General features: G+C 39.6%; 1 protein-coding gene across 13 annotated transcripts in view; it reads left to right on the top strand.

The window, feature by feature from the left end:
• LUC7L3 (LUC7 like 3 pre-mRNA splicing factor) overlaps positions 1-13,556 on the top strand; it is a 31,401-nt gene extending 17,845 nt beyond the window's left edge. For 4 of the 13 annotated variants that reach the window (XM_042914724.1, XM_042914728.1, XM_042914731.1 and 1 more), the window contains exons 7-11: positions 1,187-1,348; positions 1,738-2,021; positions 3,076-3,236; positions 6,663-6,803; positions 6,909-8,810. In XM_042914724.1, coding sequence (XP_042770658.1) covers positions 1,187-1,348; positions 1,738-2,021; positions 3,076-3,236; positions 6,663-6,803; positions 6,909-7,099 — 939 coding nt within the window. In that variant the 3' untranslated portion in view covers positions 7,100-8,810. Of the gene's footprint in view, positions 1-1,186; positions 1,349-1,737; positions 2,022-3,075; positions 3,237-5,376; positions 5,503-6,662; positions 8,811-12,220 lie in introns of those variants that run through there. The other 9 variants (XM_042914726.1, XR_006196341.1, XR_006196343.1 and 6 more) reach the window with 9 other exon arrangements.
• The last annotated feature ends 1,284 nt before the right edge of the window (positions 13,557-14,840 follow it).

Raw genomic sequence — 14,840 nt, 5'->3', positions numbered from 1 at the left:
TATATATTTACCTTAGCTCAAAATTAGTGTACTCAAAGTATCTTCTACTTTTTTATATTAGAGAATGTGCTATACCTGTTTTGGGTGTCGATGGTAGAAAATAATTGGTCATTGGTTCCCATATATTGAATAGGATATGTACAGATTATGCTCGGTGAGTTCAGTTCCCTAAGCATTTTGGAAAATTTTTTTTTACATAGCTCTGTGCCTAGCATGGGCTTGAATTCATGGCCCCAAGGTCAAGGGTTGCATGCTCTGCTGACTGAGCCGATTAGGTGCCTCTTGAAAAAATACACATATATATTTTATTAAAATTTTTTTTAACATCATTCATTTTTGAGAGAGCCAGCATGAGTGGGGGAGGGGCAGAGAGAGAGGGAGACACAGAATTTGAAGTAGGCTCCAGGCTCCGAGCTGTTAGCAGATAAGGACCTGAGCTAATTCAGAATCTTAACCGACTGAGCCACCCAGGCGCCCCTATTTGTATTTTTTAAATGTTTGTTTATTTTGAGAGAGAGATTGGGAGCGGGGGAGGGAGGGAATCCCAAGTCCCATTGATGTGGGGCTTGATCCCATTGAACCGTAAGATCATGACCTGAGCCGAAATCAAGAGTTGGATGCTTAACCTGCTGAGCTCAGGAAACCGCCCCCCCCCACCACCAAAATACTTTTTTTAGTTTATTTATTTATTTAGAGAGGGTGCAAGTGAGGGAGGGGCAGAGAGAGAGAGGTGGGGCTCCTGCTCACCTGATGATGGAGCTCAAACTTAGGAACCATGAGATCATAACCTGAGCCAAAGTCAGATGCTTAACTGACTGAGCTACCCAGAAGCCCCCTTTAAAAATACTTTTAATATGGAGGCCACACCTTTAGCCTGTTGAACCTAAGAAAGGAATTCAGACTAAAATAGGTAGCTTTCTGAGAGGTAGTTAACCATTTTCAAGGTGGTGTGGGTAATTGACTAGTTACTGTTGAGGGACGGGGTCTCCACACTTCCTTAATGATAATGGAAAGTTGATTGCTGTTGCCTTGTTCCCTGCTCTAAAAGTTGGCCAGTCGGTACTCAGTATTAATGGCTTTGGAGAAATGCACAAAATTAGAACTCTGTTCTAAATTTTAAGTATATATTTTGGATTTGTTTGTTCTCACTCAGATATTCTTTATAGTAACTGATTTGTCATTTCAGACGATTGAAAGTTTTGCTGCCCAAGAAAAACAAATGGAAGTTTGTGAAGTGTGTGGAGCCTTTTTGATAGTCGGAGATGCCCAGTCCCGGGTAGATGACCATTTGATGGGAAAGCAGCACATGGGATATGCCAAAATTAAAGCTACTGTTGAAGAATTAAAAGTAAGCTTTCAAGCATGCACTTTAGCCACAGCTAGTACTGTACTTCAGTGTGGCTAAAAATTGATCACATAGAGACATAAGCCTCTTGTGGATATTTTGTTGATGTGTATTATTTGAAACTAATAATCCCTATAAAATTTTGCTATTACTGAATACTATCAAAGCATTTTAATTCCTTCACTCTTTCGTGCCAGGAATTTGGGAGAAAGCCTATCCCTGAGGACTTTGTCAAGTAACATTATCTTGCATACAAACATGGTGTCAGAATTTCTACATTTTCTTTTAGGACATCAGATTCCATAAGTTGATTTACACATGTTTTACACGTCAGCCCTTGTTTGACAGAGTCTTTAAGGGTGTTTATAAAAATTGAACTTGATTTCTTTTAGGAAAAGTTAAGAAAAAGAACTGAAGAACCTGATCGTGATGAGCGTTTAAAAAAGGAGAAGCAAGAACGGGAAGAAAGAGAAAAAGAACGGGAAAGAGAAAGAGAGGAAAGAGAAAGGAAAAGACGGAGAGAAGAGGAAGAAAGAGAGAAAGAAAGGGCTAGAGACAGAGAAAGAAGAAAACGAAGTCGTTCAAGAAGTCGGCATTCAAGCCGAACCTCAGACCGAAGATGCAGCAGGTCTCGGGACCACAAAAGATCACGAAGTAGAGAAAGAAGGCGAAGCAGGTACATAGAGCACACAAGACTGTGCCCAGCATAGAGCGAGTGTGCAATAAACAGTAGTGATTACTAATGTTATTTCCTTGGTCCTTGGGAAGCTCTCAAGTACTGTCAAAGACTAGAATAGATTATGAGAGTAGAGTCAGTTAGCCACTCCATCTTCAGGGCAACTTCTTTGCTATTTCACCTGTCTAAGGAGGTTTGATGTGCTCTTACTAGGAAGTCCATGCAACTGGGTGGTCTCTTTGTTTCTCTTCTCACTGATTCTAAGAAGACATTTAAATTATAAGTTATTTTGGGTAAAATTACGTACATTTACTTTGGAGGACACCACGCTTAATACAAGAACTAAAGTGTTACCTAACTGGGATGCCTGGGTGGTTTAGTCAGTTAAGTGCCCAACTCTTGATTTCAGTTCACAGCATGATCTTACAGTTTGTAAGTTCAAGCTCCACGTCGGGCTTTGCACTGACATTGTGGAGCCTGTTTGGGATTCTTTCTCCCTCTAAAATAAACAAAAATTAGGGGCCGGTGGGTGGCTCAGTTGGTTAAGGATCTGACTTTGGCTCAGGTCATGATGGCACGGCTCATGAGTTTGAGCCCTGTATTGGGCTCTGTGCTGACAGCTCAGAGCCTGGAGCCTACTTCAGATTCTGTGTCTCCCTCTTTCTCTGCCCCTCAACCACTCACACTCTTTCTCTCTCAAAAATAAAATAAAATAACATAAAAAGTTAAAAAGAAATAAAGTGTTATGTAACTGATTCTTTAAAAACACAAAAAAAATGAAATCGGTTTTATTATTTTAGAGTTAACGATTGAAGAGGAGTCTTAAAGACCATGATAATTATCTTAGCACTATTTGAAAAGTTGAAGTTAGATTTTCAATAACTTCTTAAGATTTCTACTGTACATATGTTTTAGTAGTGGATTCTATTCATTTGCCTTTTAAGGCTAAGTTTTGCTTAATCTTGTTAATTATTAAACAGTACATAATTTTTGCAAGGTTTTTCTCATTGTCATGTCAGCTGAAGTTGCTTTCCTTTTATTTCAAATTGTGAAGAAGCAGAGATCGACGAAGAAGCAGAAGCCATGATCGATCAGAAAGAAAACATAGATCTCGTAGTCGGGATCGAAGAAGATCAAAAAGCCGGGATCGAAAGTCCTATAAGCACAGGAGCAAAAGTCGGGACAGAGAACAAGATAGAAAATCCAAGGAGAAAGGTTAGTTTATGTGAGAATTTAATTCATTAATTAAAGATTTAATTCATTAATTAGATTATTTTAACACTCCTTTCTCTGCACTCACATTTCTTTGGAGATAGGCAGAGTTCCATTTCAAGCTATCTTCTTTTTTACTTAGAACCAACACCATTCAGTAGGAGGCAGGCATTATTTTCCCCTCCTGCTCTGACTTGTGACAGTGACAGTTGACCTGGTGTTTTCTTAGAACATGCCAAAACCACATCCTTCAGTTGTTAACCTGAGGTTTATCGTCTCAATTCTTCCAAGTATCGCATTACTCTTCAGGATTATAAGGCTGTAGAATTTATTAGTTTGGTTATTGGCAACATTTTTTTTATCTGCTGCGTGTTCCATAATATGTCTTGCAGAGTAAGTGTGCTATTTTGCATTGGTCCTCATGTGCAGCCTTCATTTACCTCCGTAATTAACTTCTAAGTTTGCAGAAGTTGAGTATCTTACATACGTCTTCACTGTGTTTTCTATTGAAACAACACGCTCTTTCCTTTCTACCTTTCCCTTTGGTTTTCTGTGGCATTCTGGTGGCTGGAGTGCACTGTCACTGCTCTGTTAATGGACTTTCTCATTTTGTCTTTGGCATGTTTTCACATGGATATTCTCATTGTTTAGCTTAGTCTTAACTGAAAGATCATTCTTTGAAAATCAGGGTCTCCCTTCTGTATTTTCTTTAGATCTTTTAAGCATCTTTCATTTTGTCTTGAATGGCCTGTTCCGCTTTGCATGGTTTTTAGGAATGAGAGCAAGGGCCTGTTTCTAATTTTCTTGGCTCTGCTTTTTCCATCCTGTCCTGCCTATTGGTGTCCGTGTTAGATCACCCGACATACGTGCTGCTGTGTTTGAGTTTGTTAAACTGGACTTTTGTGTGATACTCGTTTCTTACTTTCTTTTATGGAACTATTCTATGGTTTTTGTTTTGTGTGTGGTTTTTTTTTTTGTTGTTGTGTTGGGTTTTTTTTGTTTTTTGGGCCAGACTCAGGTTTTTGTTAAACTGAGTTAGAGAAATGCCAGCACACAAACAATGGACATATATTTTTGGTCTTACGCTTTCATTTTTCCTGAAATAAGTATCCCTTTTCTTTTAAAAATATTTACATATGTTGTTTTTTCTACCACCTGGAGCAAATGTTAAATAGGAAACGACAGTTTTTTAAACTTGCTGTCACGAGCTTTATTATGTGTCATTTAAGTCCAGAAATTACTTCTGTGATTCAATAGGCAGTTGCTACAAAGGGTTATCAACTGATTTTACATTAGTTTAGAAAGTTTCACCCAACCTTTTTTGCAAGACTTTGTAAATGTGTTTTTTGGGTGAGGGGTCCAGTCTCCAGAGCCAGATTATGGGCGTCAGAGATCAAATTAATCACTTCTCTTTGAGAACTAAAGCTCTTTGCTATATTCCCTTTGTGTCGCTTAAAATAGTTGGATTGATGCCCAGGGACAATAGCTAGCCTTCAGAACTGTCTGGGATCAGAAATGAGCAATAGATGCAACTGGCTTGCTTTCAAACAGACATGTTTGTGTAATTTCTGGATGGAGCAAAAAGATGTCCTGAATTGCATAGCTGTAATAGAATCTTAATTATAATGGTGACATCATAGAATTTAATAAAAACCTTTGCTTAAGTAGAATAAGCTACATTGTTTGGATTATGGACAGATTTTCACGGAGGAAGGAGGGAAGACTTGATTTGGAGAAAGTTCTGCATCAGGTTCACCTTGAAAGATTGGGAATGCATTATAGATTTGTCTTGAACTTGGGGATCTCTTTTAAAAGCGATACGATTTACTGGCTTTTGAAAATGCCATGTAGCCATTGAGGCACGCCTAGGTATACAGATGACCAAAGGCCTGAATTCTGAGCAGGAACAGCACTTGATAATGGCACATGAGTAAGCGGGAGGTCACTACTCCAGGTGCTGTGATTGGAAGTACTTGAACGCCACAGTGAAAAGTGGTTTCTTACACAGACCTATATTTCTTAGCACCAACCAATTTAAGGTTCTCTCTTTGTCAGAGAGTTTCCTTCTTTAATCCATAGCCCTGAAATCCACCACACTTTGTGGATGTCCTTAGGACTATTAAGATCTACCATATCTACATAGGGCAGAAGATAAGATTATTGGACTGACTACTAGTCCTCTACGGGGCAACAAGACGACTCTTCCTCATTGAAGCTACCCGTGCACCGGAGAAGCCCATAAGGCACAAAGGGAGGACTTGCCCACAAGGTCAGTTAGAGCACACTGTACTGGCTCAGTTCTCCTGAGTCAATGGACAGACATGGAGCAAGTCCTGCCGTCAGCTACTTGGACATTGCTTCGTGTGCATTTTGCAAGTCTTATGGACTGAATCTGCTCCTTCACATAAGATCTTCAGTTCTTCCATTCTTTGAATGAGCGCCCCCTGCCACCACCATATTTTGTTTGCATTACCATCCCTCTCCTAGTTACTTGCAGTTGTGTCTTAACAACTTTGTCCAGAATCTGTAAAGGTTGTGCTTCTCTTAAAACGTCTTTCTGTCTTATGGACTACTCTGCTAGACCAGTTCTTAACTTAGTTTTAAGGGGAAAAACAATTTTTCCAGGAAGCTTGTAGTTTGTGTTAGCATTTTCTGTAGAAATCTTTTGTTAGGCAATACTTGGAACTAAAAAAGCTGGAATATTCTTGCTCCACATCCCACTTTCTGCCCCTAGTCTGAGGTTTCACCATTACGAGGAAAACAGTAGGAGAAAAAGTTGAGATACTTTTTTCGTTCTTCATGCGCAGCTGAGTTGAATTTTAATTTCTCCTTTTGGAAAAACAACTCTGAGATGGCATCTATATTACTTTTCTTAGCAAAGCACTTTCTTAGCAAAGCGCAGTGCTTGGATTGAGATCTAAGGTCCACTTTCTTTCATTGGGCTTGTTCCTCTTAGGTGTTCAGATTGATACATATGTAAGTAGTCTGTTGCATTACCAAATCTACAGTTGGAGAAACAGGCCTATTAAATGTTGAACTGTTTTTACTTTTTACCTCAGTAACTCACTTTGTGTGAACACAGTTCTTGTGTGCTACCGTTCATACCCTTCCCATTGCCTTTTGATGTTCCTCGCCCCAGATGAAATTTACTTACATCTTAGATCCTGCAGTGATTTGGAGTTGCCCGTACTTAGTAGATTCTCACCAGTTTGAGAGAATTTGCATTCTCTTTTACCTTTTGCTCTCTCTTAATTCCCCCGTATGGTGCTCCCCGATTTTTATCCCTTTGATAGATTCGCCAAACTGTGTTACTTGCAGTGTGTGGGAAATAATTGTCTTTTCATCTCTCAATTGTTTCGCTTTTCAAAATGTCATATGTGTATTGTATTTTACTTTAAAATCCACGATCAATGTCTTCTTTTATGGCAGAAAAGAGGGGATCTGATGATAAAAAAAGTAGTGTGAAGTCCAGTAGTCGAGAAAAACAGAGTGAAGACACAAACACTGAATCAAAGGAAAGTGATACTAAGAATGAGGTCAATGGGACCAGTGAAGACATTAAATCTGAAGGTGACACTCAGTCCAATTAAAACTGATCTGATAAGACCTCAGATCAGACAGAGGTAAGTGTATTGTTTCTCACTTTGATTAGGGCTTTTTGTTACTGTTTGGCAGTGCAGCGTAAGTATGCACAGACGAAGACGGAGCTAAGCCGAGTAAGAAGACATACAAAAGCATCTTCTGAAGGAAAAGACAGTGTAGTCCTGCAAAACATTTTGAGGTACATTGTTTTGTCTCAGCTATTTTGTAGCAGACTCGTGCCCCCATTAGTGTGCCTCTTTGGAAATTACTGCCCACGTTTGTAATGTAGTCGCCATTGAAAAGTTAATTATCCTTTTTTTTAGGGATTTTGCTGTCATTTCTTTTTTTTTTCTTTTTTTTAATAAAAAGGTTGAACTGTTTTTTTTTCTTTTTGGTATTAAGTCCATCTTGTGTTGGTACATTGGCAGAGACATATGCTTTAACAACTTAAATATTTCTGAGGCACATGTTGGACTACTTTGTTTTAATTAAACTGCTAGTATTTCTTTGTCAAGGATGTTTCTAGTTTTTTGCTTTATTGCCTTGCATTCTAATGCAGTTTGTTCTGTAACTCGAGAGCCAGTAGCATTGGATTGATGGAAGTGTAGGGTTTATGAATTATTGCAGCTGACTACCATACCTCACACAGCGTTGGTGTTGTGAGCGGCCCATGAAAAGCCAAATTAAAAATCAAGGATTCAGTCAAACTAAGCAGGTACTCATGCCAGGTACTCCTTTCTCTACCCACATCCATGTTTGAATGCTATTGCCTGTGATCTTTACGCTTAACTGTTGTGTATCTTTTTTGTTCTTTACAAGACGCACAGAGGGGTTTTTTGTGTATTGCGTGAAAACTTATCAATCAAATGTTAACAGAATGGAATTTTTTTTCAACTGTATGTAGGGATGCAGTGGTGCCCAGAATTAGATATCTTTAAAGAATTTTAAATACAATAAACACTTCACATTATTCGCCTTGTTACACTCAATGCAATTCTCAAGTCTTTAAGAGGTATGTGTTTAATATTTCCTACGGTGTAGGAGAATCTGCAGGCAGCCATAGATCCCTAGGAATAGTCACTGGCTGAGACGTTTCAAGCAGCAGTGGATGGCAGAGACAGACACCTTCAATCTGTGAAATACAAGGAGTTGATGAATCATGTAGAATGAATTTGGGTTTTTAAAGAACTATTAAAAGTTAGGTTTGATGAGTTCTGAAAACCTATAAACTATTCATTCTTTGGGCTAGTGGCTTGGGATAAAAGATTTCTACGGAAAGGGAGTACCAAGTAGTTGGTTTGTCAATGGCTTTCTTCTTCTAGGACAGCAGTGTAGTGTTACGTGTGTGAGCCATTCACGCATAGGCCAGCACACGCGGGCACAGGGCTTTTAAGACCACGCTGATGCCTTGATAACTTACAAAGAATACAGACGTTCCGTGTCCATATGTTAAGTAGCAGTTAGTGACTGGGCCAACACTTAGTCATAAAAATTTGCCTTTTACATGTTGTCTAATTATCCTTTTTCCCCAACTTTTGCATTGTAGGACAACTGTTCGAAGATTTCTGGAAGAAACCTGAAAACGGCATAACATGAAGATCGACATTAAAATGAGGTGAAAGAAAACTATAGTGGCATAGAAAAGTAGAAAGCTCAGTTAGTTGTTCTGTTTTGTTTTGTTTTTTTATTAAAAATTAATTCAGGACTGACGTGACCTCCCAGATTTCAGAACACGTGTTAATAGCATATATATGCCACTGAAAACTTAGGTCCTGTATCATATTGTTTTCTTTAAGACTTTTTAAGAAATATTACCTAAACATGTGGCTTGCTCAGTGTTTAATTGCAAGTTTTCATTCTTGGACTTTGAAAACAGGATTAAACGTTAGTATTTGTGTGAATCAGATTAAGTGGGATTCCATTTTTACAACTCTGCTCTATCTAGCCTTTGGATTTAGAAGTGAAAATAAAGTATCTCTGACTTTCTGTTACAAATTTGATTGTCTCTGTCATTGAAAAGTTTTAGTATTAATCTTTTCTAATAAAGCTATTGACTCTGAACTAGTCCCCTGTTTTAAATATGAGGTGCACTGTTACTAGAAGTGTTGGTGTACAGTTTTATCTGATTGTTCTGTTAAAGACTAATTTTTATAGAATTTCTGCAGTTTAAATGTTTTAAATAATGGTGCTTCAATTTTGGGTGGTTATGAATAAATTTGAATTTTGCTTTTAATAGCAACGATGTACAGTGAACTAGAATATATTTTTACATCCCTGAGAGATTCCTTTAGTAGTAGAAAATTCAAAATAGCCTTCTGATGAACACTATCTTCTTCTAGCTATGAAATAATGATGTAGAAGACTATTCAAGAACTTTTAACTAGCTTTTGGTCTTTGTTTTAAATCCTGTGTCAAGATTTCTTTTAACCTGGTCTTGTCAGATTACAGATGTATTCAGTTCTGTGTATGGGGTGTGTAGTACACATGATAAGGATTTATTCTTAAAAACTGAGGCTTAAGCAGGTGGTCCCCCACCCCCAGCTGATTCGGCAGCATGTTTCTATCTATAGCCAGCTTTGTCAACTGTGTAAAAGTATTATCCAGCTACATATATCCTAGCAGTTTTTTTGTGATTTATAATTTTCAAATATTGCTGTCAGTTTATAAGGTAGAGAAACCGGGTAACTGGGTTAGATGACGTACGCAAAGTCACGTGGCTCCATGTTGGCGGAGAGCTAGCTCATGGAACCTAGCCTCTGCCTTTTGGTCTGGTGCCTCCCTGTTCTGCCACTGTATTCGTTCTGATAGGCATAGTGCAGTATCACAGAGTTTCCTAAAATACCCTCCACCAAGCTTTGGGAAATGATGAAGCTACCACTTTAGAGGTGCTTTGTGTGAGATCATGCCAGGGGCACAGAGCACTCCTGGCTCACTAGCTGATTTTGGAGGTACAGCAGCAGGCGAATGGGTTGGAGATCTCTGACTTTGTCAGGAATAAGATAAGATGTGAAGCCATCTGATACAAAGTCAGCCCCTCCCAGGCACTGTTGGTGGAGTTGGACGAGGTTGTGGTCGTGAGAGCGAAGGACTTTGGAGTGCTAGTTCATCATACTCTGTTGCTCCGTCTCTGGAAAAACCATCCTGAAAAACCGAAAACAGTTTACTAAAGTATTAAGCTACTAAAATTATTAAGGGATTTAAAATGCCAGACTTGTCCTTGCCTCTTCTAGAATCCATAGCTAAATTACTTTAATGAGGTACATACAGTAAATGAGTTCATGAAAAGTCTTCATCATCTTCATGATTCCATGGACACTTAGATGTATTGATCACGATGGGACTTATGTAGGATTTGAGGGAGGGGCCTGGCCCCTTAAGGTGTCCATGACTAAGGTCTGGTTTTAGCTGGAGATTTAGAAGTTGGGTTGCCCTCAACACCCAGAATTTATCAGGCTCAAGAGGAAACTATTCTTACTTAAATTCATAATCAAATATAGAGGCTGTGTGCTAATTGAATTTACTATAAGAAATACACGTTTCTGCCTTTAGGGCTAAACAGTTGTCAGTTGGTCAGTGTGTATTTTCTCTGTGAAGAGCCTTTAAGGGGAGCCAGATTTTACTACTCAGAAGATTACTTGATAAGATTGGAATTGGATGAGAGCAATCAGGGTTTTTTAACTTTTCATTTTGGAAAACTTCAGACCTACATAAAAGTAGAACAGTACAATCAGCCTTTATTAAAACTCACCACTAGTAAGACTCAGTGGCCAGTCTTAATTTTATATGTTCGTGCATGTGTGTATGTATCCCCTGCCTCCTATTACTTTCAGGCAAGTGTCAGACACACCATTTAATCTGTAAATAGTTCAGCATGTATTTCTAAAAGTTAAGAAACAAGTTCATTAATGAAAATAAACTGGATGAACTTTTAATTGGCCGGAGTCCTCAACCGTAGAACTGGTCTGGTAGGTAGCTTACTTTCCACTGTGTGTCTCGAAGGGACCATGTAATGAGTCTGCTGCTCTGACATCCTCTTCTGTTCGATGTAGAAAGACTATGCGTCACCTCCCTTTTTGTTACATTTTTTCTTCAAATAGATCACAAGATATTTACAGTTGACCCTGGAACAATGTGGGGAGATTAGGCATGCCAACCACCCCCACCCCCACCCCCTGTGTGGTCAAATCCACATACATACTTGACTCCCCCAGAACTGCCAAAAGCCTGTTGACCAGAGCCTTACCTACAACATAGTTGATAAACACACATTTTGTATGCATATTATGTATTGTGTGCTTACAATAAAGTAAGCTCAAGGAACAGTGTTGAGAAAATCATAGGAGACCATGCATTTACCATGCTGTAAAAAAATCCCTGTATAAGTGGACCCATGCAGTTCAAAATCGTGTTGTTCAAGGGTCAGCTGTATTCTTCATTTTGGATTAAAACCTATTTCTTGCCTTCTTGAGGTTGTAATAAACTAGTCCTATTTCGGCTTAAGTGTTTATCTCCTCTCCTTATACCGTCACACCTGCAGGCAGTCTGTCTACTTTTTCCATATATAGTTAGTGTCACAGAGGACACCTCATACATACAGGTTGTCAGCCACCTTCTGATTAAAGTTTCTAGAGATGTTACAATGGAACAACTTAGGGTGGGAGTTTTTTGAGCTTGTGTCCGTTCCATGCTTCTAAAAATGCATTTTAGATGGGCTGTGTGAATATTTTTAAACATTATTCTACAGTGCATGAAACAAAAGGAAAACACTTGAGAATTGTGTATTTTCTGTAGGATGGAACTTTGTTTAGGGCCGATTTTCGGGTTTGAGTTCAGACTGATTTTTTAATTGTTTATGAAAGAACCCCAGGTGACTACTTTTTAAAAATTTTGTATTACAATTGTAATGCTTGTACATGGTTCAAAAAACAACATTAGAAGTGTTAGGTGATCTCTCTCCCCTTCTCCTGTCCTCCTGTTCCTTTTCAGGAACTACTGTTAAACAGTTACTCTTGCTGGAGGGAGGTGGGAGGTATAAGCATATATGTATAGACCTTTTTTTATATATGATAGTACACCATATGTTTTGAATCTTGCTGTTTTCACTCGTATATTTAGAAACATTGGAGACCTAGGAGACCACCCTTTTAAGTTTTAAACATGTAGTTTTTCAAAGTACATTTCAAGTAAACCAAAGCAGAGACGTAAATGTGCTTTTCATTGTTGTATCAGATTTTTTAATTTCCTACTTTAAAAATGCAGTTTGAGAGTCCTTGATCTATTTCTTCCCCTCAGCCATCCCAAGTAGCTCAATTGTCAACAGATTTAAGAATGTTTTAACAGCTTTGGGAAATAGTTTGGCATAAGGGTCCGTGCCCTAACTTCTCTTGTGGCTATTCCACTCCTAGATACATACCCTAGAGAAACTCTTACACATGTGTGTCAGGACATGGATGTGAAAATGTCATAACAGCATTGTTTGTAATAGGAAGAAAAGGAAAACCAAAACAAACTGGGAAGACCCCAAATGTCCTTCCGTCCACTGGATAAATACCGTGGTATATTCCTACCAATTCTGTGGGATTACACAGAAGTCCAGCTGAACTACAGCTACACGTGTGAACACAGATGAATCTCAGTGGTCGGAAAACAAGTTACAGAAGACTACATCCGCCACAGTTCCACTTCTGTGAAGGTCAAAACCGAGCGGTTAAATTAAGTCTGTGGTAAATGAAAGAAAAGCAAGGAAATGATTAACGTGAAATCCACTGTTACCTATTGCGACGATGGAGGGAGACGAGACCACGGAGGGCAAGGAGCAGCCTTCAGAGGAACTGCTGACAGTGCTCTGTTGCGAGAGCTGGGTGGGTGGTTTCTTTTTTAAACTGTATGTTTATGTGCTTTTTGTATGTATGATATTTCTTAATAAAATTTAAATTTAAAGAAAGAATGGGAAAAGGTCTTGGTGTAGGTAGCGACTAATAAAACATAATAAAAGCACACTGTATGTAATGAAGTTTACCCTCGTTTAATGACTGGCAGATGTAAAAGGTACGGTTTCTTGAGCACCAAATTTAGGGTCTTAATTGTAGTCCTTTAAAAGCTAGAAGCAGAGCCCAAGTGTATGTTTTCTCCGCGATCACTTATTTTTATCTTTCCATAATTTGCATTTGGGTGTCAGCCAGGGAGCTGCTACTTTTGTAGCTGTGCATTTCTTACACATTCATGCCCTTCCAGAAAGGGAACTTGGGTGAAAAGAGCCATACTCCTGGCTTGTGGTCAGCACATCCTTCCCCTCTTCAAGCTAGAGTGTCAAATCAGAGGGGCTACTCCATTTCGGCCTTGTTCTACTCTGGGTAGGAGTACCATGAAATGTTAGATGTTCGCTCTTCAAAAGGGAAGTAGTTCAAAGTAGGAATGTACCTGCAGGTACATGAAATTCACCTGTGCCAGCCCCGGACTTCTTACCCCCAACCATGGTCCCCAGGTGAGCCTTTAATCCCCTAGTGGGAGTGTAGGGCTTAGCCCTGAGTTTCTTCTGTGCATCCCTGAGTCCTAGTGCATCCGGTGCTGTTTTGACACCGTGGAAAGGTCTGTGAGCAAAATAGGAGCACCACCTTCTCTGGGTGGAGTCTGTCAGGCCCTGTGAGCTGTGCAGGAAGGATTTCTGCGCTGAGGGGTGGAAGGGAGGTACAGCTGATTTACCAGTCACCTCATTGTAAATGAATGTAGGTTGCAAACGACTAAGAATTCTAGATCATTCTGTCTTGTTTTAACCCAAATGTGTTCTGGAACTTTTTAAGATCGTATCCTAGTATCGGATTCATTTCAACAACTTAAAAATCTTAAAATGACATCAAGTTGGCGTAAAAGTTGGTGGAGTTGTAGCTTCCTCAGAAATTCGTTTTTGCAATCTCTGCCATGAAATATAAATTCTAATGAAAATTGCTCTTGAAGCTTCAAATGTTTATTCTCAATCTTCATCCTTAAGGCTATTCGTGTTTGTTACAGGAAGTCAGTTTTTATCATGTTGTTTGGTGCAAACTGTTGATTGGAAGGGATATTGAATTTGCTCAACAACCTGGTGATAATTCAGTTGCTGCCCTTGTTGAATTACTGTAACCATGAGGCAACCTGTAGGTTCTGCTGTTAACATAGTGTAAGCTTTCCTCCTGACTGGCATTTTGTAATCGAATTCTACCATATTCACTTAAAAACACAAATGGAAGTCTCAGTTTCCCACAAAGGGTGATTTGGGACCGTTAACAGCCTAATCTGGAGCTCCTGCCCAAATTTTCCTTATTTTTTTAAAGTTTGTTTATTTTGTGAGAGCTTGCGTGCGTGCACGAGCAAGCTGGGAAGGGGCAGAGAGAGAGGGAGAGAATCCCAAGCAGGTTCTGCACTGTCAGTGGGGAGCCTGACACACAGGGCTCGGATCTCACAAACCGTGAGGTGATTGCCTTGAGCCGAGATCAAAAGACACTTAACTCACTGAGCCACCCAGGCACCCCACAGATTTTCCTTATTATTCAAATAAATTGAGAATACCTGAGGGAGGTGGCACTTGGGGATGGACCCCTTGTCATCCTCCAGAATCCTGTGGCACTAGAACAGCGCTACGTGGAATTGGCCCACGTTAGGGGCTGTGTGGTCTTTCAAAAAGACCTGTGACTTCTTCCCAGCTGAGATGCTCCCACCAAAGAGATCCATGGGTACTAAGCAAATTGCAGATTCAGGCCTCGTATACTCGTCTCATTTCTAGGAGTGGAATGGTACATCTGTACCCACATTGTTTAATAAGACTGCTCTTTGGACAGTTGGGTGTCTAGTGTGTGTCCCCCACCCTCCATCAGCCCTGAAGTATTGAGAATTTGGGAGATGAGGCCAATTTTATGTGCTGGGGAAGACAAGACATTGTGCTTGCCCAGAAGGAGCTATGGTATTTTATAGCTCAGTTCCATGGGGATTAGTGGCGACTTTATAGCCCAGGAGTAACGGCTGAGAAAAGAAGTGACCGTGTACAGTGTG

Source organism: Panthera leo, chromosome E1 (assembly GCF_018350215.1).
Source record: "Panthera leo isolate Ple1 chromosome E1, P.leo_Ple1_pat1.1, whole genome shotgun sequence".
NCBI classification, from domain to species: domain Eukaryota; kingdom Metazoa; phylum Chordata; class Mammalia; order Carnivora; family Felidae; genus Panthera; species Panthera leo.
This window is presented reverse-complemented; position numbering and strand designations above follow the sequence as displayed.